The following is a 23,928-nucleotide window of genomic DNA, read 5'->3' as shown; positions in this document are numbered from 1 at the left end:
CTGTTGCGTCTGAGGGACAGCACTGGGGCCGGGGGGCCGGGATCCAGGCAGGGACCCTGTCTTCCACTTGGTCTGAGGTTCATCTTATTTATTTATTTTTTAAGATTTATTTATGATTTATTTAATTTATTTTTGGCTGCATCAAGTCTCAATTGAGGCATGCGGGATCTTTCCTTGTGGCGCGCGGGCTTCTCTCTAGTTGTGGCGCGTGGGTTTTCTCTCCTGTAGTTGTGGTGTGGGCTCTGTAGTTTGTGGCATGTGGGCTTAGTTGCTCCGCGGCATGTGGGATCTTAGCTCCCTGACCAGGGATCGAACCCACGTCCCCTGCATTGTAAGGCGGATTCTTTACCCCTGGACCACTGGGGAAGTCCCCATTTTATTTTTTTTTATAGTTTTTTTTGTGTTTAAATTTATCTGGCTCCACCAGGTCTTAATTGCAGCACTTGGGATCTTTAGCTGCAGCATGTGGACTCTTAGTTGCGGCATGCAGGATCTAGTTCCCTGACGAGGGATTGAACCCGGGTCCCCTGCATTGGGAGCATGGAGTCTTAGCCACCGGACCACCAGGGAAGTCCCTGAGGTTCATTTTAGGGACCACGCTGGCTGCCATGCCCAGGACGGCTGGGCTGGGGCTGTCACAATCACCCTGGTGTGAAGCGATGGCAGCTTTGACTGGGGTGGCAGTAGAGGGGGTGAAAAGCCATGAGAGTCTGAGCATTCCTGAAGGCGGAGCCGGTGGAATTTGTGCCGTGGGCCTGAGAAGAGAGACAGGATAGATAATCCGAGGTTCGGGGCAGCTGCATCCCGAGGCCCAGCAGGCCGGGTTGGAGGTTCAGCTAAGGTTCAAGCCCTTCCCAGGCGGCGCTGGCGGGAGGGGTGGAGGGCTTGGCCGCCCTAGGGGCAGCAGGTTGGGAGCCCTCTGGGAGGGGAGCTGCAGGCGACCAGCTCGGTCCTGGCAGGAGACAGGATGTGTTGAGGAGAAGGCATTTTAACCCCGCAGCCCCTGGCCTCCTTCCTGCCCACCCCGCCCCCGGCCTGTCCACGTTTATTGAGCCCACGGGTGGGGCGTGGCCTCTGGAGGCCGAGGCGGGTGCTGGACGGGTGGCCGAGGCCGTGAGTGCAGAGGGGAGGAAGTGGGAAGTGCGGGGGGGTGGGATGGGCATCTGGACCAGAGGCCGGAAGGGGGCTCAGACCGCGGGCACTCTAGCTCCCTTTGCCCATGTCGCCCGCCCCTCCGTCTGCCACACCGAGCTCCTCCCTCACCCACGGGCCTTCCTGACGTCTCTCTGGCCCCGCTGGTCTTTTGGTTCCGTGAACCTCCCACTCTCATGCCCAGCTTGTGGGTCCCCAGGAAGCGTGGAACATGCACACGTGTCGGAACGGAGCGTCCTCGTCCCATGGGGGCTGGAGCACAGCCCCTCCCCCTGCCTTGTCGAGGGAGGGTCCTGGCCCCTGCTGTCGGCCTCTTCCTGAATGAGGGGAAGCCTGCCCTCTCCCTGTCCCAACGCCCCGCGGATAAACCCCCATTGTGTGATCCCCTCACAGCCCGTATTGTACTTGGGCTCGCCACAGCTCAAACTCGTGTGTTCTGATGTGTGTGGGAGGGAGTGTCTGTCTCGCCCCCAAAGCCCTGGGCCCCGAGCTCCCTAAGGCAGGCATCTGTCTTCCTTACGGCCACATCTCCACCACCTGGACACATTCGTGAGGTAAGAGAGTAAGTGGATAAAGTCCCTGGGGACTCAGGGCCTGAGGACGAAGGGGGTCGTGACCCAGGGCGACATGGGCTCCACGAGGGAGACCAGTGCCAGGCGCCTGGGGAGGGGCATCCAGGTGGGGTCCAGCAGCCGCCCAGGGGTCAGCGGGCAAGGTGGGTGGATGGCAGGGCAGGAGAGAGGGACCAGGGGCCTGGGTGACCCTGGGTGGCTTCCCCTCCCGTCTCGGTCCGCTCGGGTATAAAGTGGGCCCCAGCAGTGGCCGCTCGTGGCTTCACTGCCCCGCCCTGTGCCCGGCCCATGCGAAGCCCCGGCCCACACCAGCTCAGGCAGCACCCTCCAGCCCGACAGGGCAGGGCCAGACCATTTTAATGATGAGGGGCTCAGGCTCTAGCACGGGAGCTCTGTCTGTGCTCCCTTTATTTATTCGGAGCTCACCTCTGGGAGACGGTCCTGCTGGGCACCGATTTGGTGAGCTGTCCTGCAGGCCCCTCCCTGGGCTTGCCCTAACACCCAGGCTGAGGTCACCTCCAGCCTGGGGCCTTGTGTGGCTGTCCCTCGTGCCCTGGACCCTTGGTCACTAGGCAGGAGTGCCCTGGCTAGATGACCTCCCCGGGATGTTTTAGACCCTGTTTACCGGGCCTCACCCAGACCTGCCAGGTTAGATGCAGCAGGCGTGTGGATTTAATAAATGCCCTTCAGGCAATTCTGACATGCGGCTCTGGTGAGCATCCCCTGACCTGGTCGTGTTCATGACCATCTTGGACCGTCCCCAGCTCATGGACTCTTTGTGCCCCAGCCTCTAAACTGGAGTAGCCCCGGATAAATGCAATGGAGCAAGGGAACAGCTGGGAGGGGGCGGCCAGGAGGAGAGGAGGTGTCCAGGGTGGGCGGGGCGGGGCATCGCCCCCCCGTGGGGTAAATGGGAAGCAGCTCAGAGGTGGCAGTTCTGGAGCCGAAGGACAAGGTGGGCTCAGGATGACCAGAGAGAAGGTCTCTTCTGGGTCTGGGGTCCAGCTCCCGCAGCCCCGACCTCTCCCCCTGCTCGGGGCCCTTTCCTGCTCTGCTGGGCTCCAGCACCCCACTCCCCTCTCCCAGTTTCCTGCTCTGCGTCTGATGGGCTGCTGTGTGGTTCCTCTGACAGGACTTTGATTCTGTCTCCAAGGCTGCTTCCCCGGGGAGAGGGAGAAGTACTTGCTTTGGTGTCCCCAGTGCCTCTCAAGCAGCACTTCCCCGATGGATTTTTGGTGGATTTTCACTTTCTCTCTAACCCGGGAGCCGCCGCCTCTCTGATTTCCCGCCACCGCGTGCCCCCCAACCCAGGAGCTCCATGAGTCACAAGTGAGCAGAGCCCTGGGAGGCTCTTCCCATGTAGTGCCCCGTGGAAGTTCAAGAGGAGGGATGAGAGCATGCCCGGCGGGGCCTTTGAGACAGGAAATCAGTCCCCGCTCCTGGCCGGCGGCTGCTGACCTTCATCAGCCCCAGGCCACCAAGTCCTCAAAGCCGAGAGCCTGTCGAGCCCCATGTTTGCAGAAATCAGCACCCCTGTTTGGGAACTGCAGCCACACTGCAAACACACCTGGCAGGGACCCCTCCCCAGGGAGCCGAGAAGTTCCGCGGGGAAGCCATGCTTCAGGTGACTCGGGTCTGTTTATTCCTTCTAGAAGCCTCGCCTTGCTTCTGTGTGTTTCTGTTGAAATTGGGCTGATTGGCAGAGCTGCTCCCCTCTCCTTCCCCAGCTCCCTCACACACTTCTTGAGAGTATTTTTTTTTTTTTGTCTTTGTTTCTGGGCACAGGCTTTCTCTAGTCACGGCGGGAGGGGGCTACTCTCCTTTGCGGTGCACGGGCTTCTCATTGCGGTGGCTTCTCTTGTTGTGAAGCACGGGCTCTAGGCGCGCAGGCTCAGTAGTTGTGGCTCGCCGACTCTAGAGTGCAGGCTCAGTAGCTGTGGTGCATGGGCTTCGTTGCTCTGCAGCATGTGGGATCTTCCCAGACCAGGGCTCGAACCCGTGTCCCCTGCATTGGCAGGCGGACTCTCAACCACTGCACCACCAGGAAAGTCCTGGTAAATAGATTGTATTTCCAAACTGTCGGAATAGGAGGCCCCGATTTATGAACCTTCACTTTAGGAAAGACCCAGATTATGCTGGCCTGCTGATGGGTGGGCGGCAGGAGCCCACTTGTGATAGTAGAGGGCGGGGTTCCCCAGAGCGGGCCATGGGCACCGGGGGACCCTTAGACACGGGCACTGCGCCAGGTAGATGCCCTCAGGGGCTGGCTGGAGACCCGCCTCCCAGCGTGGCTGTGGTTTCAGCAGGAGTGTGTACTGAGAGCAGACAGTTGGCATATGACAGAGCTGTTGTCAGCTGGAGGACCCTGCAGCTCTGCCTACAGGGCCCCCAGGAAGCCGGGTCAGATCTGGTACCAAAACACACAGCTCCCAGGGTTTTGAGCAGACTTCAGTTTTCTCAGGGAAAAAGGAGTTCCACAGAGCCTGGAACCTGGACATCCAGCTCTGCACAGGGACCTGGCCGTTCTCGCCTGTGTTTCTCTGGCGGGGTCCCTTCAGTGAACCCACCAGTGGCAGGCTGGTTATTGTTCTGGGTAAATCATACTTGCACGTGATGTGGAATTCAAGAGGGCTGCAGCCTGCGACCTGGGGAACAGCCCCTCCTCCTCGGCCCTGGCGCCCTCCCCAGGGGCGGCTCCCTCCAGGGTCCCCTCCTGGCAAAGGTGTGTGCGCTGGGCATTCCTTGTCCTTTTGTAGCTCACATGGCTGCGTCCCCTCTGCCCTGCTCTGCAGATGACGCTAGTCTGTATTTTTGGTGCGTTAAGAGTGTTTATTCTTCTGTGCAGCTGCATAGTACTCCGTTGTATGGATAAGCACAGTTTAATTCAACCTGATTCACATTGATAGACATTTCGTTTGTTTCCAGTCTTTCACATTTACAAACGGGCGGTAGCAAGTAACCTCGTGTACATGCTAGTTGGCACGAGTGGCCCTGACTCTGTAGGCTGGGGCTCCGGTGGGATTGGCAGGATCTGCGTATGTCTATTCTCCAGGCCAAAGGATGCCATTCGAGCCCTGAAGAAGCGGCTCAACGGGAACCGGAACTACCGAGAGGTGATGCTGGCGCTGACGGTGAGTGCCCCCCTGCCCTCCCCCAGGGCGGGAGAACGTCCGGGAGCCGCAGCTGGGGGACAGCCTGGAGTGAGCGCTGCTAGGGGTAGCTGTGCCTCCTGCTGCCGCCCCAGTGTGTCCACCCTTTGAGACGGGTGAGCCAGCAGGTACGCGGCACGGGCAGTGTTGTCCGGTGCAGAAGCCCAGAGCAGAGAAGCCACAGGCCTGGGCATGGGTCCCCGGGGGCCAGCAGCCTGCTGTGAGGCACTGAGGCCAGCTGCTTCTCTAGGGGTCAGCTTCCTCCTTGTAAAAGTGCCAACTTCCACCGAGCACCTGCCCGAGACTAGGCTAGCTCTTCAGATGTTAACTCAAATGCTTCCAGAAACCTTCCTAAATAGGTTTCATCGTCCGCTTTTACGGATGCAGAAACTGAGGCTCGGAGAGGCCCAGAAGTTTGCCCAGACTTCACAGCTAGTGAGGTGCCAACTGGATCATGGGATAAAAACTGAACATCGCCGCAGAGGTTCTAGGGAAAGTCAGCAAGTGACTCCTTTCAGGAAGGAACAGACCAGGTTTTTGCCCATCTTTCAGATGTCAGAAAATTAAAAGGGACAACTTCAGGTATTATTTCTGTCTTGAAAGCTAACATTTTTTCAAATGTGGCAAAAACCAGGCCACAACATGTTCCTCTAATAGAAACTGTAACAGGTCAGCATGTGGACCTCCCTGTAGGGTTGAGTAGTGGGTTGTTTATCCAAAACAGCCATAACATGTTCCTTTTAAAGCAGAGAAACTGTTTGGATTTCTTGCCCAAGTGAAAACCCAAGACTTATTAGAGTTCTCTGCCGGGGAATTGGCGTTTGAATAATGAGAAAAAGACCAGTTGAGAAACAGGGAGTTGAAAGCTTTTGTTTTTTCCTCAGAATTTCAACTGCAGCTTTCACTAAACCCACAGTGATGCCCAAAATGAACTGTTTTCAGAAACAGAAATCACCAGGGACAGGCAAAACTCACGAACCCTTAGCACGCAGGCCATTTTCCTGGCATCTAAACACCTCCCATTCCATGCCCAGCATCGTGGTAGCTGCCTGGGATGGAGATCTCTCCACCGTGGGCCCTGCCATTCCTTCCTTCCTGTAGTAGAGCATGAGGGCCACCATTTAGTGTTTCCTTAAGTCTTACATTTAAGTCTTTAGACCGTTTCAAATTAATTTTTGTGACTGGTGTAAGTTAGAGGTCCAGTTTCATTCTTCTGCATGTGAATATCTAGTTTTCCCAACATCATTTATTGAAGAGACTGTCCTTTCCCCGTTGAGTATTCTTGGCTCCCTTGTGAAATGTTAGTTGACGGTATATGTGAGGGTTTATTTCTGGGCTCTCAGGTCTGTTCCATTGGTCTGTGTGTCTATTTTTATGCTAATACCACACTGTTTTGCTTACTATAACTTTATAATATAGTTTGAAATCAGGAAGTGTGATGTCTCCCACTGTGGTCTTCTTTCTCAGGATTGTTTTGGCTGTTCAGGGTCGTTTATGGTTCCATATGAATTTTAGGATTGTTTTTTTTGTTTCTGTGAAATCTGTAGATGGCTTTGGGTACTGTGGACATTTTAACAGTATTAATTCTTCTGATCCGAGAACATGGGATACCTTTCCATTTACTTGTGTCTTTACTTTCTCTTACCAATGTCTTGTAATTTTCAGGGCACAGATCCTTCACCTCCTTGGTTAGATTTATTCCTAAGTATTTATTTATTTTGATGTGGTCAGGCCTTTGCTGCAAATCCCGTAATGCCTTTGGGAGATTTGTGAAAGGTGCAGACCCATCTTTCGTCCGCTGGAGGCCCAGCCTGGCACACACTGCCTGGGCTCACGTCTGCTCTCGTGGCTTCTCTGTCTTGTCCTTGAACTAACCCTGTTCGTCCATCACAGTCCTCCTGCTTCCTGAGGGCCTTTTAACTTCATATCTGCCCCCACCAAGGTTGTCAGGATGTACCCCAAATAGGAGTTGGTCAGAGGTCTGGGGCTTCCTGCTCAGTCATCAGTGCTGCTCTGACTGCTTGGAGGCGCTGTTTGCCTACTCCGCGGGCCTTAGCTGCATTCAGGAAAGTTCCCACCGTGTTTCAGGACCAACAACCCACAGCGACAGATTTGCCTTTTTGGTAGAGCAGCCTGCAGTGGGCTTGCCAGCCGGGAGCACTTCCACAGCTCCTGCTCTGCCGGGCGGCCCCACCGCCTCTGTCCAGGGCATTTTAAGGACCGAATGAGGGAACGAGAGTGTGGCAGTGGTTGCCTGTCGTCTGAGGCACTCACTGATCTTGGAGGAGGGTGGCCCTGTGCCTCAGGGCGGGCGGAGGCTCAGAGGAGGCTGCAGGGGATCCTGTCCTGCTTCTGGCCTGACCAGCAATTTGTACCTACGCCACTTTCTTCACCTTCTAAGCCTTTTAACTCTGGGAAAAAAAGGGGATAACAGCCTCCACTTAAAAAGGGTGAATGAGTTGTGAGGATGGAGTGAAATGACATACAACATGAAAGGGTCTCCCCTGGGTCAGCCATGCAGTCACATTCCTAACATCAGTGTTAGGAACTTTCTCCATGACCAAGCTTTGTCCAGGGAAAGCCCCGTTGTCAGACCCTAGCCCCGGGGAGTGGCTGCCTGGGGTCACCAGTGGTCAGTTAGTTTAGGCGAATGAGGACAAGCAAGGCGGCCAGCAGTGTCCCCTGATGCTGGTGACGTCCTTCCGTGGAGGCAGTCCCCACCAGCCAGCTGTGGCCTGGGTGCCGGCGTGGGAGGGGCCGGCTCATCGTCCGGGTCAGGGGGTTTCCAGAGAGCGAAGGGGTCCGGAGAGCTGCCTGCGAGGCTGGAGGGACCCTCCAGTGGGTGCTGTGAGCTCAAGGCCCCTCGCTCGTGCAGTGGGGGCCCAGGACAGTAACCCTGTGACACGTCCTCCTGCACTGGCCCGCCAGGCAGGTCTGCGCTTCAGACACGCTCACCCTAACTGCAGTCCTGCAGCAGGGCACTCGCGCCCACTTTGCAGGCAGGGAAGCCGAGCTCAGACAGACTGGCCCTGAAAGTGGACCTGAGATTCAAGCCCGCGCTGGCCATTGCTCAGAGCCCACAAGCGCTGTGCTCTTCTAGTGGCCGAGGCCTGTGTAACTTACTTTTCCGGACGAGGAAGGAGGGGCAGAGTTGATTCGAATGTGGCCAAGGCCACAAACCGCATATGGGGGTGAGAGACCCGGGTCACGGCCGGTCTCAGTTGTGGAAGCAGGGTTGTGTGGCCGTGTGGGGCATTCGCCTCTTCACGACCAGGTCCAGTAACTCACCAGCAGCGCAGGCTGCTCCCAGTGGGCTCCGCCCGGGAGGGCCCGCATCCACCGGCTGTTGCCACCAGCCCAGAGGCTCGTTTCCAGGGATGCTTGGTCGTTTTGACCCCGCTGAGACCCCAGTACCCTTCTCGTGCGGATCCGGTGCCGCCCAACTGCTGTGCAGGCCCAGAGACCCCAGCCAGCAAGGGGCCACCTGTGTCCTGCAGAAGGGTTTGCCTCTGGAGGAGCCCATCGGCAGGATGGTCGGCAGTGGGGAGAGGGGGCCGCGTCTCCTTGGCCCCTGGGGGTGACCTCTGTTTCCATCCCGCCCGCATCAGGTGCTGGAGACGTGCGTGAAGAACTGTGGCCACCGCTTCCACGTCCTCGTGGCCAACCGGGATTTCATCGACGGCGTCCTGGTCAAAATCATCTCTCCCAAGAGCAACCCCCCAACCATCGTGCAGGACAAGGTGCTGGCTCTCATCCAGGTGGGTCGGCGGGGAGAGAGGAAGGCGGGGCCTCCCAGCAGCAAGTCCTCACGCTTCCCCATCATTTGGAGGAAAGGATGGGTGCTTCTGGGTTTAAATATTGGTTGAGAAACACTTGTTTTTTGCCCTCATCCCGCTGAGATGACACCCTCAGCGGTGGCTCTCCTGGCCGTTGCTGGCTGTGTCCGGGTGCCTGGCCCTCGGCTGCCCGTGGGGGACAGGCCTGGAGCCTAACGGAGCCACGTGCCGGGTCCACGTGCCACAGGGCGGGGCCAACTCTGGGGTCGTGGGGGTGGTGTTCAGGATTCACTGAGGACGTGACAATTCTGTTGAACCCTGAGGGGTGACAAGCTGGGTGGAAAGGTCAGAGTGCAAGGGGTATGGCAGGTAGAGAGCAGTGTGTGCAAAGGCCTGGAGCATCGAGAGCACAGGTGACACTTTGGGACGTGTTCGTTATTCATTGTCCGGTAACAAATTAGCCCAGACTTAGCAGCTTAGAGCAACAGACATTTATTGCCTCCTGATTTCTGTGGGCCAGGGCTTCGGGAACAGCTTAGCTGGGCGGTTCTCGGGAGGGTGCCGTCCGGGTGTCGGCCAGGGCCACCTCCTCCGAAGGCTCGGCTGGGGCTGGAGGAGCTGCCTCCAGGCTGCTCCCACGCGGCGCCCCCGCCAGCGGCCCCCCCCCACCCCGCCTGCAGCAGGTGTCCTAGTGTCCCACGTCCTCGCCATCGTCTTCCTCATAGCCCGTCTGACGGGTGCACAGAGGTTTTGCATCCCGTTGGCCTTTTTAAACCCGTCTTGGAAAGAAGGTGATGTTATTTCCATGTTGAATATGCTTTTAAAATGAGAAGTTAAGGTCTGATGGTCCCCTGGGAGGGCGAGGGCTGCAGCTTTTCTGAAGTCTCCAGCACCTGTGTCCCCACAGGCACGGGAGACTTCAGAAAGTCTCTCTTTGCACGGCCCCCTCGCTCCCCACCCACCGTCCCTCTGACACCTTCCTAGAACGCCGATCCCAGGCATCGTGGTCCCAGGGTGGCCCACAGAGCTGGCGTTTCCAGTGCACGTTTGCCACCGTCTGGTCCGCTGTGAAGTCAGGATGCCCGTCCCTCCCCGCTCCCCTCCACCCCTAATCCCTCCATTCAGCCAGGCAGCCGTGTCCTCTGGCTGCCCTCCTGCCACCCCACCTCCCTGGGCCGCACGGAAAGACACCCCCTCGGGCTCGTGTGCTCAAGGGACCCTGCCCTTCAGGAGGACAGCGTGCCAGATGCAGCAGGCCCTTCTGGAAGGGACAGGGCTCCCGGTGGCCCGGGAGGAGGGGGCCTGTCCAGAGGGCGGGCCTCCCGTGACGTCCCCTTTGTGGGACATCCCCCCGCTCTACGCCACCCTCAGCCTCTTCCTGGGGTTGTTCCAGAACAGAAAGGACATGGTTCTGGTGAAGGAACCTCATCCCTGCCTCCCGCACTCCCCCCAGAGTAGTGTCTAAAAATTCTCTTTCTTTCCACTGAAGAGGGGAGCTGATGGCGGGGGGTGGGAGGGGCAGGGGGAGCCGGGGGGGGCTGTGTTCTCAGGAGGTGTCAGGGAGCCGGTGGCCGGGCTTGCAGTAGATTCTGTGGATGGGCAGCTCCCGAAACCCTGTCCCTGTGAGTGAGAACCCCAGGAGCACGAGCAGGACGGCACAGCAGCTTCCTTTTGTCCAGGGAACGGAACCCATTGTTTAAATCAGCAATTGTTTATTGATCTGAAATTGGATGATTTAAAACTTTGTCGAGTGCTTCCCTGGTGGCGCAGCAGTTGAGAGTCCGCCTGCCGATGCAGGGCACGTGGGTTCGTGCCCCGGTCTGGGAGGATCCCACATGCCTCGGAGCGGCTGGGCCCATGAGCCATGGCCGCTGGGCCTGCGCATCCGGAGCCTGTGTGTCCGGAGCCTGTGCTCCGCAGCGGGAGAGACCACAGCAGTGAGAGGCTTGAGGGGTCTGGAGCAAATGGCTCATGTTTGCATAAGGTTTTAGTCCTTTCTTTGGTGTGCGACCCAGGGGAAAGGAGATCGGAACTCCCTCTGGGCCTTCCAACCCCTGACACGTGGGCACGGGTGGGCGGGGCAGGGCGTAGGGCAGTGAGCGGGCGCTGTGATGCTGACCCACAGCTCCCAGGACAGGCCTTCTGCTCTGACAGCAACCGCCCTGCCGCTCCCTGGCTTCTTGTGGGGAAGCAGACCTCCCGAGGCCACGGCCCCTGAGGCAGGGTCGTGATTCTCAGCGGGGCCAGCTGTCTAGAGGGGCTCCTGCGCTGTCACCGTCACCTCAGTCCGCTGGCCGCCTGCGTGGCCATGCTCCCCTGTCCCTGCAGCAGGAATCTTCGCATCGGTGAGGCCATGTTCGCTCTGACTTGACAAATGCTGTCTGACTGCCTTCTCTGTGCCCCCGGGAGACTCGGCAGCTGGGGGGCACAGGTGTGGGCACCGGCCCGGAAGGTGCCCAAGGCACACGGCATCTCCCGCCCTGTGCTTCCCCCCAAGGTGCTGGCGTCAGGGGTGTGGTCAGTAGAGAGCACTGCCGTGGACACAGACTCTGCTAGCAGCCCCGCACCCAGACTGCACAGGGGTCCCGCGCAGGACGGGGGCGATTAGCCGGGACTGCTTGGCTGCTTAGATAGCGGATGCCAACCCCAGCTGCCTGGGCAAAGAGCAGAGCTGGTCATGGCAAGGCTACCCAGAGCCCCGGGGTGACGGCCAGGGAGGGGACATGCTGGTCATGGCAAGGCAGGCCGCCCAGAGCCCCGGGGTGACGGCCAGGGAGGGGACAGACCTTCTCCTGAGTGTCCGCGCCGAGCAGTGCTGGTCATGACAAGGCAGGCTACCCAGAACCCCGGGGTGACAGCCAGGGAGGGGACAGACCTCCTGAGTGTCCGCGCCGAGCAGTGCTGGTCATGACAAGGCAGGCTACCCAGAGCCCCGGGGTGACGGCCAGGGAGGGGACAGACCTTCTGAGTGTCCGCGCCGTCCCAGCAGGCAGGCTCTCCCTGCTCCCTGGTCCGGGCTGGCATGTGGGTGCGACCCAGGGCCCACATCTACCCATAGAGCAGCCCAGCCCTCCGAGGGCCCAGGGCCAGGCTCCTGAAGCAGGAGGCCGTAGCTGCTCAGCTGGGCACGTGTACCCCCTGCGGGGCCGTCCATGGGGCCTGCTGATCGCTGCTGGACAGGTGCCCCAAGAAGTGTCCGCCGACTGGAGAGAACAGTCGTGGTCTTCTTATGTCTGTCTGCTGGGGGTGGAAGGCAGCATAAGTTAAAAGGGCTCCCCTGGAGCTGTTGTCTTTCTGCAACAACGAAGGCCGGAGGCGGCTCCAGGAGGAGCTGACTGCCGCCTGCTTCTCCCCGCCTCCCCGTGGGCAGTGAAACGCGCCCCCCACCAGCGTCCAGGAGGAAGTGTGACCACGAGGGGCTGTCCTGACGTGGGCGTTAAGTCCCTGCATGTGCAGGTTGGATGAGCAGGCCCCGGGAGGCCAGGCTCACGGCAGGGTTTGTGGTCAGTGAGATGCAGCAGCCAAACTGAACGAGGCTTTTTGGAAACTGCCCTCTTGGTCAGAGATGGGGGGAAGCAGCTGGGCCCTGTGGCAGCGACAGAGCTGCAGGCAGGACGGCGTTCCTCGTCCTCTGGGCCCCTCTTGGGGGCTGCCCTTTGGAGGAACTTCCTTTTTTGATACCTTCTATAACTTCCAAAGAACAGAATTTAAAGATAAATTTCAACAGTTCCTTGAATCAGGGACGAGCGGCAGCCTTTTGAAATATGTGTTCCTTCCTCCCCGTGTTGTGTCTTACATAACGGAAGCTAGTGGCCGAGCTTCCCAGCGGACTGTCGCACACGGGCGCCTGGTGCCAGCGCTGTGAGTAGCGCGGGTGCACCTGCCCCGGCCGCAGTCACCTCGGCCGTCGGATGGGCGGCCAGGCAGTGTGGACTCCGGCTCCCTGACCTACTAGGGTCAGCCTGGACTTTCATGCGCGGAGCGTGGAGGCCACGCCGCTGTGCCCGCGCATCCTGCGGGCGCGGCCTCTCCAGCCGCACGTTGCCAGGCACATCTCCTGGGCTCAGCCCCATGCTTCGGTGTGGTCGCTCCGTCTCCGCTCTAGGCTGTGCCCCACGCTGGACTGAGTTCTGTGCTTTGCTTTCATTCGTGCTCAGCCTGGTGGCACTGGCAGAAGGAGCAGGGTGGCTGGGCCGCAGCCCTGAGCGCCCCGTCGCCCCTAACAGGCCCCCTCCTCCCCTCCAGGCGTGGGCCGACGCCTTCCGGAGCAGCCCTGACCTCACGGGCGTCGTGCACGCTTACGAAGAGCTGAAGAGGAAGGGCATGGAGTTCCCCATGGCCGACCTGGACGCGCTGTCCCCCATACACACACCCCAGCGGGTGAGCCTCGGCCGCGTCCCCAAGGGCCTGTTGCAGGGACAGCCTCTGAATTATGCAGCTTGTCACCAGCCTCCTTAGGGCTCCAGGGCGTTTCTTGTTGATAACGAGTGGGTGCGGGAGAGACACGGCTGGTGGCTGGTGGCTCAGGGACCCCCCCACCCGCCCCAGGTGCGGGAGAGAGACGGCTGGTGGCTGGTGGCTCAGGGACCCCCCACCCGCCCCGGTTTTCACCCCAACTGTGGGAGAAGGTGACAAAGGAGCCGTGTGGACGCTGTCATGGAGATGGCCGCTCAGGTGGAGCCATCCTGGGAGGGGCGCGGCACCTGCTCTCCCGAGCCCAGGCGTCTGGTGTGGGGACCGCGTCTCCCAGGGCGGCCGGAGGAGCCCCACCTCCACATCGGCAACGCCGAGGGGCTGGCGAGGTCCCTGTTCATGGGTTTTTGAACTGGACAAGTCACATGGATCTAAAATTTACTTTGGGCTATGAGTGGTCACCCTTGACTCCCGCCAGCCTTGGGATGCAAAGCCCCCGGAGGGCCCGCTGAGGGCAGCTCCCACATGCTAGCAGCTTCAGGAGGGAAGGTGCCCAGGCAACGCCATCCTTCCTTTTCGGGGGCAGCCAGGCCCTCTTCTGCCCCGGGAGAGCCCCGGGAGGCTCAGGATCTGGGAGAGGCACCCACCCCAGCTTCCTCTACCACGGCCCCGTTTGTCCATCTCTGAGGGGCGGTGCCGTGCAGGCCTCCCGCGTGGGCACGGCTCACGTTCAAGGGGTCACGAGGGGCCCAGAGGGAAGCACGAGGACTTGGGCTTTCCTAGCGTTTCTCTCACATGATCCCTCCAAGCCACTTGCTGCACTTTGTGTAGTAAACCTGTTTTATTCTTCGAATCGTGACGCAGAGCAGCGTGGCGGTTCCTGTAGTTACAGAGAACGTTCAGTAAATTGCATAATTACTGTTTCTATTAGTCCACTTGTAAAGGCCAAAAAGTAACCTTCTGGTGCCAAACGGGGGCTCCTGATTAGAAAACTTACCAGCAGGCCCTCCCCTCCGATCCCGAGGTGGTCCTGACGGTGGGAGGGTGGCCAGAGCCCGCACAGGCTGCGCTGGGGGCTGCCTCTGTGGCCCGCCTCGGTGTCTGTGAGGTTCTTGGAGGGAGGAGGGGTGGGGGGGCCCAGGCGGCCCAGGCGGACAGAAGGCTTTGTCGTTGCCGTGCAGAGCGTCCCGGAGGTGGACCCAGCCACCAGCATGCCCAAGTCCCAGTCGCAGCTGCAGCCGAGGACGAGCAGCGGCTCCTCCTTGGTGCCGCAGGCCCCGGCTCTGAGCGCTGCGGGCCCCATCACGGCCAATTCAGAGCAGGTACGTGCACGCTTAGGGACCACAGGCCAGCCTGCCGCTGCCCTCGGTCTCCCAGGAGACAGAGGAGGCCTCCCCAGACGGGCCCTGTGAAGGGTGTCGGCGACACGGGTGCAAGTGCCCGGCCCTCCTGAGGGCGCGCTGTCCAGGGCGGTGGTCACTCGAGGTGGGAGGTGGGGGGCTCCGGGCACAGCAGGTGGGCGGTTTGGAGGACGGGGCGGGGCGGGGGCGGGGCTGGCAAGAATCACAGCAGGAGGTGAGGCCAAAAGCCCGGGAGCCAGCGGAGTTGTGAAGGGCCTCGGGTGTCCACAGAGAGGTTTAGACTTATCCTGAGAGAAGGCAGCCTGGGCCAGGGCGGAGCCTGCAGGAAGGACCAAGTCCTGCTGCGTCCCGAGCAACGCCCAGTCTCCCCGAGTTATTTCCTGCGGAGCTAATGCTGCCTCAATGCCAACCTGGATTCTTTTGGAGGAGTCTGGAGACGAGTCCTTAGACGAATCTATAGAACTTCCATTAGTTAAAAAGTGAGGATTGGTCAGACTTGAAAGAAAATCCATCCACTGTTTCTGTTTTTTAAATTCTCATTTACTATTTGCGACAGTTTCATTATCATGGAACCTCATTTAGACAGAGGGCTCAAGCGACTGTGTCCGGTTAGCGGAGTGTGCGCACATTTCTGCTCTGTGGGCCCCGAGGATGGGGCGGCCGGGCAGGTGGTGGCCTGGGATCGGACAGGCCTGGGCTCAGCCCGCTGCTCCTGGTGAGGCTTCAGCCGGGTCGCTTAACCTCGGTCTCCTGTCAGTAGACCGGGCGGCGGTCCTTCTCTCCTGCCCACCGGGCGTCATGGGCTGGCTGGGCAGTGGCAGGAAGCCCCCTGGGATCCCCAGAGCAGGGAGGAGGTGGAGGCCGCAGCTGAAACTACCGCTGCCCCTCCTGGGCCCCCGCCACAGCCGGCACCAGGCCTCCCAGGTGGCCCTGGGAAGAGGGAAGGCAGACGCGTTTGCAGTTGGACGGCCACCGAGACCCTCCCCTGATTGGCCGTCTGCGCCCGGGGGGAGCTCGGGAGCGGTTGGAAGGAGGGTCTGGGATGGGCGAGGGGACGTGGGCAGGACGAGAGGGGGCTGAATGCGGTGAAGAGAGACAGCAGACCCGACTGGGCAGTGCGGGGTGTGCCCCTGGATGGCCACGGCTGGCCTGTGAGGTCACCTTTGCACAGGTGAGGACACAGGCTCAGAGAGCTGTCCCTGCTGTGGGAGAGGCAGCCCGGGTCCCGGCTCTGGGGAGCTCTGTGGAGCTGGCAGTGGGGACAGGCACCCCTGGATGGGGAGCCGGTGGGGAAGGCACGGCTCAGAGGTCACTGTGCTTGGAGCCTCGATTCCGGGCCAGAGCCTGCAACTGTGAGGTTCCTAGTCGAGGACCCCAGACCTGCAGGGACCTCGGGGGCCACGCTCTCCACCACGTGAAGGAGCAGAAACGGGGCCTGAGAGGTTCACTTCCCCTGCAGGCCCCGCTCGGCCCCCTCCCCCCGCGCTCCAACCCAGCACTGCCCGCGCTTCCTGGGGCTCCCAGCTGCCAGCTGCCGGCGCCCCCCGTGCGCAGACGCAGACGGAGCTGGCCCGCGTCCACCTGGTGCAGGCTCACTGACCCCGTCCCCACACTTCCCCCGGCCCCCGCAGATCGCCAGGCTGCGGAGCGAACTGGACGTCGTTCGGGGAAACACAAAAGTCATGTCCGAGATGCTAACGGAGATGGTTCCTGGGCAGGAGGACTCGTCCGATCTGGAGCTGCTGCAGGTGAGGGCCTCCGGGCCGGGGGTTGGGCAGGATGGGGTTTGGGGCCTGTCCTCTAGAGGGACCGAGTCCGAGGAGGCCCGCGCCCAGCCCACGCATCCCGGAGGCGGTCAGAGGCCAGTCCCAGGTGCTCTCTTCTTTATTCTCCTTAAAAACGTTTTTTCCTCATTGTAAAATGCCAGTTGCAAAATACGTGCCCATTGAAAGAGAAAGGAAGTACAAAGAAGAAAATCGTTTTCTTTAACCCCAGCGTCCGCAGATAAGCACTGTCGGTGTTCTGATGTATTTTCTTTCAGACATTTTTTCCATGTTTATTTCACATGGGGTTGAGATGATATCAGGTGTATGATTTTATGTGTTGCTTTGTTCACCCAACATGACGTCACAAACGTCATGTGAGCTGTTCCTGCTCGTGGGAGCCACTTCTGAGACTTCTGGGGTGAAGCTGAGGGTCCCCGGCCAGGGTGGCCCACGTCCTGGCTCCGGATGCTCTGTGGCTCACTGGCCACCTGCAGGTCTGGGAGCCAGGCGGAAAGAGCTGGCCTGCAGGGTTCCTACCCCAGGTCCGCCATGCCCAGAGCTGGCGCCCAGCTCTCCTGACACCGTCTCAGAGACTCTGGCATCGGTGGAAAGTGGCAGCGGCCCCGCCCGCAGAAGCAGCACCTCCTGGAGGGTGGAGAGGACGCTGTGAAATGTGAGGGCCAGCGGGGAGCACCTCCCACGCCTGCCCCTCGGGGCAGCCGGTCTTGGTCCCCTGAGGGCCACACTGGCTGCTGTCCTCCAGGAGGGCATGCTTCCCGGGTGGCCTGGTCCCAAGCAGCTGCTTGCCGTGCCCCCTTCCAGCCCCTAAGGGGGTGAGGGTGTGGGTGGGGGAGACCTGCCCAGGGTGTGGGCTGTGGTCCCCGCTCTGGAGGATCTCACAGCGGGCAGCCTACCTACCTGGGTCCGGGCCCTCCGGCTGCTCTGGACGCCGAGCGACCAGATCCCGCAGCAGCCCAGCTTCAGGTGTGCCATCAGTGCCGCGTCAGCCTCCATCTGCGGTCTGCAGGGTTCTTCCAGGCGTTACCCCGGGCACAGGAAACTGAGATCAGTCCAGGAACAGTGCAGGAACTGAGGGGCCTCTCGAGGCAGCTCTGTGCTGTGTCAGCACCAGAATTCTTGCTGACAGGGGTTTGCAGTGGACAGAGCTGAGTTCCTGGTAGCAGGCGCAGCAGAACAAAGCCAGCCCTGCGGACAGCCAGGGCCAACCAGACAGCACACACCTCTGCGTGTGCGTGTGTGTTTAAACGAGCCCGTCAGCCAAGACAAACAGAACCTGATCTCCTGGCGTCAGCTCAGTTTTCAAAAATAGGTTGCTTCCCATGACGTTTCCCTTCCCTCTGTCTTGTTCCAACTCCAAGCCTGCCGACGTCGCTGCTATCTTATAAGTCAAACAGAGAGGACGGTTCTGGGTGTCAGTGGGAGGCTGTCCTTTCGGCACGAGAGACTCGGGAGCCGGCAGCTCTGTAAGCAGACACGGCCGTCCTGGCCGCTGGCCTCACTCCTCGAGCCAGCCGAGCAGGATCTCCCAGGGGTTGGGGCTGCATGTGGGAAAGTGCTACGGTCTGCTTGGAAAGGGATGGGATCAGACTGTGCCCTGGGACCCCTCACTCGAGCTGGAGGGTGGCCAGATTGCTCAGGGCAGAAGCTACCCAGAGCTCAAAGTGGAAATAAATGCATTTGTCACCAGCCCAAGTGTTCATGCCCACAGAAGCTGCTGCGGATTTGAGTGTAAACTGCTGGGAGGAAATGGGAAGAGGGAAATGGGAGGTGTCGGCGAGGGCGCGCCGCTGCAGCCGACCAGCATCCTGGCCGGCTGCGTCCGTCCAGACGGCTTCCTGGGCTTCGCACAGGACTTGCAGGTGTGGCCTCACCCGCGGCTCGCAGCGTGGCAGGAACTCAGGCAGCGTGGGCGAGGGGAGGCGGGACCCCGGAGGGAGCACAGCAGCGTCCCCCTCTGGGCTGGGAGAGACCTGGGAGGCGGCTTGTCCAGCCCCACCCTGTGCTGATTCCCCATGCCGGCAGCATGCCTGGTGCTGCCTTGTTTCTGAACATCCTCAGCGACAGGCTGGGGAGGCACTTCCGCCTCCAAACACATGACCTGGATAGACTTTGGGAAGCAGCACGACAGGGCAGGAAGAGCTGCGGCCTAGGGATCCCCGGCTTCACTCTGGGCCTGGCCGCTGATGAGCCAGGTGACTTAGGGCCTGGAGTAATCTCCCCCCGTTGGCCGGCTGGGAAGCGGCTGACTGAAGCCCGTCCACACCGTGCCTGCAGCCCCGGTCTGTCTGCTCCACCCGCTGGAGCAGACACAAGTTCCTCCCTCACGTAGCAGGTCCTTCCATGCTTGCAGGCTGTCGGCTGCCCTCCCTCGGGTGGCCCGGTGGCTCTGAGCAGGGGGCAGCGCTGGGGAACCTGCCGCCTCCGTCTCCCTCCCTCACGGGCTGTCCAGCCACGTCTTCCCTGTCCTGAGACTCTACATCTCTGTCCGCTGGACCTTATGCCCTTGGCTGCGCCTGGGAGTCCGGCCTTGGGAATCTCTAAAGATCCCGATGCCGGCAGCCGTGCCCCCACCGCCCCCAGATCAGCCTCTCCAGCTCTGTCTGCAGTTAGTGATAACGCGTGATTAATCCAGTGACGCCCAGGATGGGCATCCCTCACGGCCATCCCTCAGCTGACGAAGGAGGCCCATCCCACATTGTGTCTTCAAGTAGCAGATGGTTTATCCCCTCTCGCTTCTTGCCTCTCATTTCAACAAAAACCAGGGGGGCCAGGACCATCTTCTCTAGAGAAATCTAGTTTATTCTATGTGTTCAGCTTCATTATTTCCCCCTTTCTCTTCAACAAAGACTGTGTCTCCCTCCTGTCTCCTTTGCAGCTGTAGAAAGCAGATCTTCAGGGCCTTATTCCCTGTGGGTTCAGAGGAGACCCAGAAGATGATTAAAAGATGGTTTTGCAAGGTGGGGAGGAGAATGTCCCTTGAAGAAAAGATACAGGCATTGGGATGAATTAGACAGAAAAGGGACATTTTACAAAGCCTTCTGGTGGATGGAGGGCTTTTGCACCAAGAGCAGTGACCAGCCGCCCTCCCTTCTGTTGAGAACCAGACCCCAGAGGCCAGAATGAGACCGTCTGCGTTTAGGAAGTTCCTGTCCCAGCTGTTGCCAGGCGGGAAGGGCAAGCCGGGCAGGCTCTGGCTGTCTGTGGCTCAGGACCAGGAGAAGGTGCCTGTCCGGGTGGTTTGGAGGCAGGTAGGGTCTGCCTGCTGGTGACGGCGTGGAGGGCCCGCAGGCAGCCAGCGGGTGTCTGTGGTGGCACAGATCTTCATGCTCTGGTCCTCCTCTCCCGTGCAATCTCTTCTCGTTTCTTCCTGTTTAATTTTTTTAAGACAGTAACTTAAAAGGTTGAAGCAAGGAGAAGGTGAAACTTTCTCTCTGCAGAGACCCCTGGAGACCCCTGATCCGGGCCGTGTTTAGGCAAAGCTCCGTGGGCGGTCCCTGGGTGCCAACCCAGGCGTAGAGCACGCGAGGCCCTGCCAGCGGGTGGGGGATGTCCTGCCCGCCTCTGCCCCAGCTGAAGGCCACGGGAGCCAGACCCCAGTGCACGGCCTCGGGTCTCATCCTTCCTCCAGGCGAGGCCCCAGAAACCACCTAGCGCTTCCCAAACGTTCTGCAAAGTGATGGAACACCTCCTCCACGAGTGAAACTCTACAGAGACCTATCAGTGTCCGAACAGATGAGAGCATAGCCACCATGGCTGCCGTGGTGGTGCCCGGTGCCCCCATCCCACCCTAGGAGGGCCGAGCCCAGGGCGCTGGACCCCCAGACAGCGGGTGGAGCCCAGGGCGCTGGACCCTCGGACAGCGGGTGGAGCCCAGGGCGCTGGACCCCCGGACAGCGGGTGGAGCCCAGGGCGCTGGACCCCCGGACAGCGGGTGGAGCCCAGGGCGCTGGACCCCCGGACAGCAGGTGGAGCCCAGGGCGCTGGACCCCCGGACAGCGGGTGGTCAGGGCTGCTTGCTGCTGCCTTGGCCGCCACACCCGGCAGGGACTGGGCTCTGGGGGGAGATTGAATCCAGCCCTGGCCTCTCCCTGCGGGTGCTACTGGTGCTTCGGGGGTGTGTGCCAGGTGCTTGAGATGCTCCCTGCAGCCTAGTGAGGGCTGGCGGCGCCTCCGTGAAGCCTCCTCTGGGGGGGTTCGCCCTCTGGGGTGGTTGGGAGCCAGTCTGCACCTACTGGAGGTGAAGGGGAGCCCAGGGCGCTCTAGGCAGTCTGGGGCGGCAGTGCGGGCTCAGGGCGTGTTCATAGCGCACAGGGAGTCTTGGCGGGCGAGATGCACGATGATACGCAGAGGCTGGGGCGTCCTGTCCCAAGTGGTAGAGTGGCATCTGGCACAGTCTGTTGAAGAGAACAAGCAACTGCAGAGAATCACGTTTTTAGATTTTCCAGACGGTTTGTGCAAACCCGTACTCTGCGCACAGCAGAGTGTGCGCTAGGACGCTTGTCCATCAAGAGGCGCCGCCTGGTGGGTGGGGCGGGGGTCCACCTGGCCTCCCGCACACGCCCGGCTTTGTGGACAAGGCTGGGCCCGTGTGGCTTTACGAACTGGCACATGTATTTGCAAAGCAAGTAGAGTGTGAACAAGGGGCACCCGCGGTAGCCAGACCTGTGTCCGCAGGAGCTGCACAGGACCTGCCGCGCCATGCAGCAGCGCGTTGTGGAGCTCATCTCCCGCGTGTGCAACGAGGAGGTCACCGAGGAGCTGCTGCACGTCAACGATGACCTCAACAACGTCTTCCTCCGATACGAGAGGTGGGAGCCGGCGCGGGGGTGGGGGTTGGGGCGTGCAGAGTAGAGGCGGAAAATACTCCTCGGAGATGCTGACCTGTTCCCATGACGGGGAAGTGCTTCTTGTTCTCCTGGGAGCCAGCAGCAGGAGCGTGCCGCAGAGTCAGGCGCTGCCCTTCATGAGCCTCGGGCTGGCCGCTGTCACCCCAGCCCAGGAGGGAGGATGGGGCTCGGAGACCCTGCGCTCCTGCACCTGCTCCTTTGAAGATCCTCTGAATCTGAAAAGGATTAAGGGGGAGAAATCTCTATCAGGGAAAAAAAGATTTCCTCTTGCCCATTTTTAAAAAAAGAGAAAGAGATTTTCCCTTCCTTTGCCGCCGCCAGCATGTGTGGACGCGGAAGCAGGCAGGTGTGAGCGCTGGGGGAGACACGCATTTCCGTTCTTCCAAATCATTTTGGGGTTTGAGGTGACAAACGTGCATATTCTTTTGCCTTCCCAGAGCCGTCCCTCAGGGAGAAAGGTGAGTGATCCAGGCAGTGCTCAGCAAGCAGGGAAGTGGCGAGCGGGCTCCCATTCGTGGCTCTGACGGGGCTGCCCCAGAAAGCGCCTTGGCCTGGCCAGCCTTCTGCTCCTAAGGATGAGGCCTGGGCCCCGGGCCGCTGACTCGTGGTCTGATGACCTGGCATCACGCAGGGTCCGGGTGACAGATGCTCGCGTCTGGGCCTTGGAGGGTGATTTTGCTGGGGTTGCCACAGCTCTGGGCTGTGTCTCAGCTTCGACCGTGGTGGCAGCGGTGGGTGGCCCTGTGTCCACCCGACAGATGACGAGCCCTCCACAGGAGGAATGGGGGCCCGTCTGGGGCCCCCTGTGCCACGGGAGCGCAGGAACAGAGCCGGGGGCCTCAACTCCCGGCCCCAGAGCCCCGGGTTCCTGCCCTGCGGTGCCAGGGTCTCCACTGTAAACAGGCTGAGCTTTTCACCTGTTAAACCCGTCTCAGCCCTTTCTGGCACAGGGTGACAACGATCCAGAGGCAAAGCCCGGGGCCGGCAGCCCTGAGGTGCCCTTCCGGCCAGAGAGCCTTTGCTAAGACTGATGGTCAGCAAGGGCGTGGGAAGGTGCTCCCGCAGGAGAACCTCAGGGGGGGTCATATTTCTGTCCTTGTCGACCACTGAGGATAAACTGCGTCCCACGGGTGGCCTGACCAGTTGTCCCCCCGGGGATCCCTGCTCACCAGGGGCTGACCCCAGCACATGGGGAGAACAGTGTGGAGCAGGGAATCTCAGCAGATCCCCAGCTGGAGAGGTCTCTTGGCGGCCTCTTAGCCTGTGGCGTCTGGGGCTGCCATGCTGGTCCCCACCTGATAGAGAATGACCTGGGTGCTGGAGAGGAGAGTCTGTCCTCGGCCAGGCTGCGGCCAGCAGGCGGGGGCCCTGGCTCACCGACCCTCCCGCAGCTGCTGGGGCCTGTGCCTGCCCTCCTGCTCCACACGCCTGGCCCTGGGTCCCACCCCTTCCCCTAGCAAGTTAGCCCTTCAGCTCGTCACTCCGCCACAGAGCTGTCCAACAGGGAGGGGCTGCTGTTCTCCTCTGGATCTGGGGCGCCCCCAGGGAAGGTGGCTGGCCCTGGGGGTGCTTAGGATGGCCTCCTGCATGTGCTAGCCCGCACCTGCAGTGCCCTTGGGGAGGCTGGGAGGCTGATCCCCACTCGGGGGAGCCCCATGCAGCAGCAGGAAGGGCGAAGTTGTGTGTTGGGGGTTGTCCACTCCCTGGCCCCCCAAATGGGCCCGGTGGTTCTCCTTCCCCAGAGCCTGGGTCTCTGCTGGCCTCCCGGCCCACGGGCCCCGGGAGCTTCCCAGGCCAGTGGGCTTCGCGATGCCGTGTCCCGGGCACTCCCTCTCCTTACTCCACTTTCCTTTCCCCATTAGGTTTGAACGATACAGGTCAGGCCGATCCGTTCAAAATGCCAGTAATGGAGTGAGTATTCCTTCAGAATTCTCGCCTTTCTGGAGGCCGGGAAACCTGGGGTCTCCTGGGGTTAAAATATCCGGGCGATGGGAGAGCAAGCTCTGGTGGGTGGGCTCTGAGGAGGTGCCGGCAGGGCACATCCCTGGCGGGAGGGGGCAAAGAAGCCCCTGGGACCTCGCTGTCCCTTAGATGGGGGAGGGGCAGGGGGTAACTCACAACAGCCCACCCGGGACCCTGGGTGGTGCCTGCCAGCTTTCCCCTCGGGGCCGAGCACATGGGCCGGGGCTCAGCCCACCTCCTGCCCAGCAGGTGCTGAGCGAAGTGACAGAGGACAACCTCATCGACCTGGGCCCGGGGTCTCCAGCCGTGGTGAGCCCGACCGTGGGGGGCACGGTGCCCCCGTCTTCCCTCTCCTCCCAGCTTGCGGGCTTGGGTGAGTGTCCCGGAACTGCCTCCCGCCCCCCCCGCCCCCCGCCGGCCTTGTGGGGGACCCGTGGGACAGCGTGTGCCTGAGTCCTGCTGTGCCATTTCAGCTGAAGGCTTGTTCCCTAAACTTAGAGTTTGAACCCAGCTTGGAAAGCAGGGGTGCGAGGTGGTCCAAGGGACTGGAAGCTGTTGGCTTTTTGAAGAAAGGTGGCTGCTGTGTTGTACGTGGCTTATTCTCTATGGCTGGAGTGATTTCCTTCTCAACGTCAACCAGGCCAAGGGTGGCAAATAGGTGTCAGCTGCTTGGGTGCTTGGCACGTGGGCCCAGGAAGGATGCTGAGGCCACGTCGGGGCTTGGAAGAGTCCATGGCTGATCGGTGACGTCTGCCCTGGGCTTGTCAACAGGAAGGGGTTTGCTCTCCTTGAGCTAATATCAGTGAGAGTGCGCCATCCTCTGAAACCTAAAACAAAAGATGCCATTTTCTCGCAGTTTGTTCAGTTTAATGTGTGTCCGTGACGCTGGATGTCCCACCCGGGCTGGAT

At 60.7% G+C, this 23,928-nt stretch overlaps 1 protein-coding gene across 7 annotated transcripts in view; it reads left to right on the top strand.

Annotated features, from left to right (window-relative positions):
• The window catches only part of TOM1L2 (target of myb1 like 2 membrane trafficking protein), an 81,523-nt gene that overhangs the window by 42,693 nt on the left and 14,902 nt on the right, over window positions 1-23,928 (top strand). For all 7 annotated transcript variants that reach the window (XR_014298352.1, XM_082679588.1, XM_082679587.1 and 4 more), the window contains exons 3-10: window positions 4,777-4,855; window positions 8,482-8,631; window positions 12,895-13,029; window positions 14,244-14,384; window positions 16,055-16,171; window positions 20,885-21,018; window positions 22,920-22,968; window positions 23,269-23,392. Coding sequence is in view for 6 of the 7 variants with exons in the window: in XM_082679588.1 (XP_082535714.1) it covers window positions 4,777-4,855; window positions 8,482-8,631; window positions 12,895-13,029; window positions 14,244-14,384; window positions 16,055-16,171; window positions 20,885-21,018; window positions 22,920-22,968; window positions 23,269-23,392 (929 nt within the window). In the remaining variant the exon portion in view is untranslated. The remainder of the gene's footprint in view (window positions 1-4,776; window positions 4,856-8,481; window positions 8,632-12,894; window positions 13,030-14,243; window positions 14,385-16,054; window positions 16,172-20,884; window positions 21,019-22,919; window positions 22,969-23,268; window positions 23,393-23,928) is intronic.

The sequence above is a fragment of the Grampus griseus genome (genome assembly GCF_964374135.1).
Source record: "Grampus griseus genome assembly, chromosome: 20".
In the NCBI taxonomy this organism is placed as follows: domain Eukaryota; kingdom Metazoa; phylum Chordata; class Mammalia; order Artiodactyla; family Delphinidae; genus Grampus; species Grampus griseus.
This window is presented reverse-complemented; position numbering and strand designations above follow the sequence as displayed.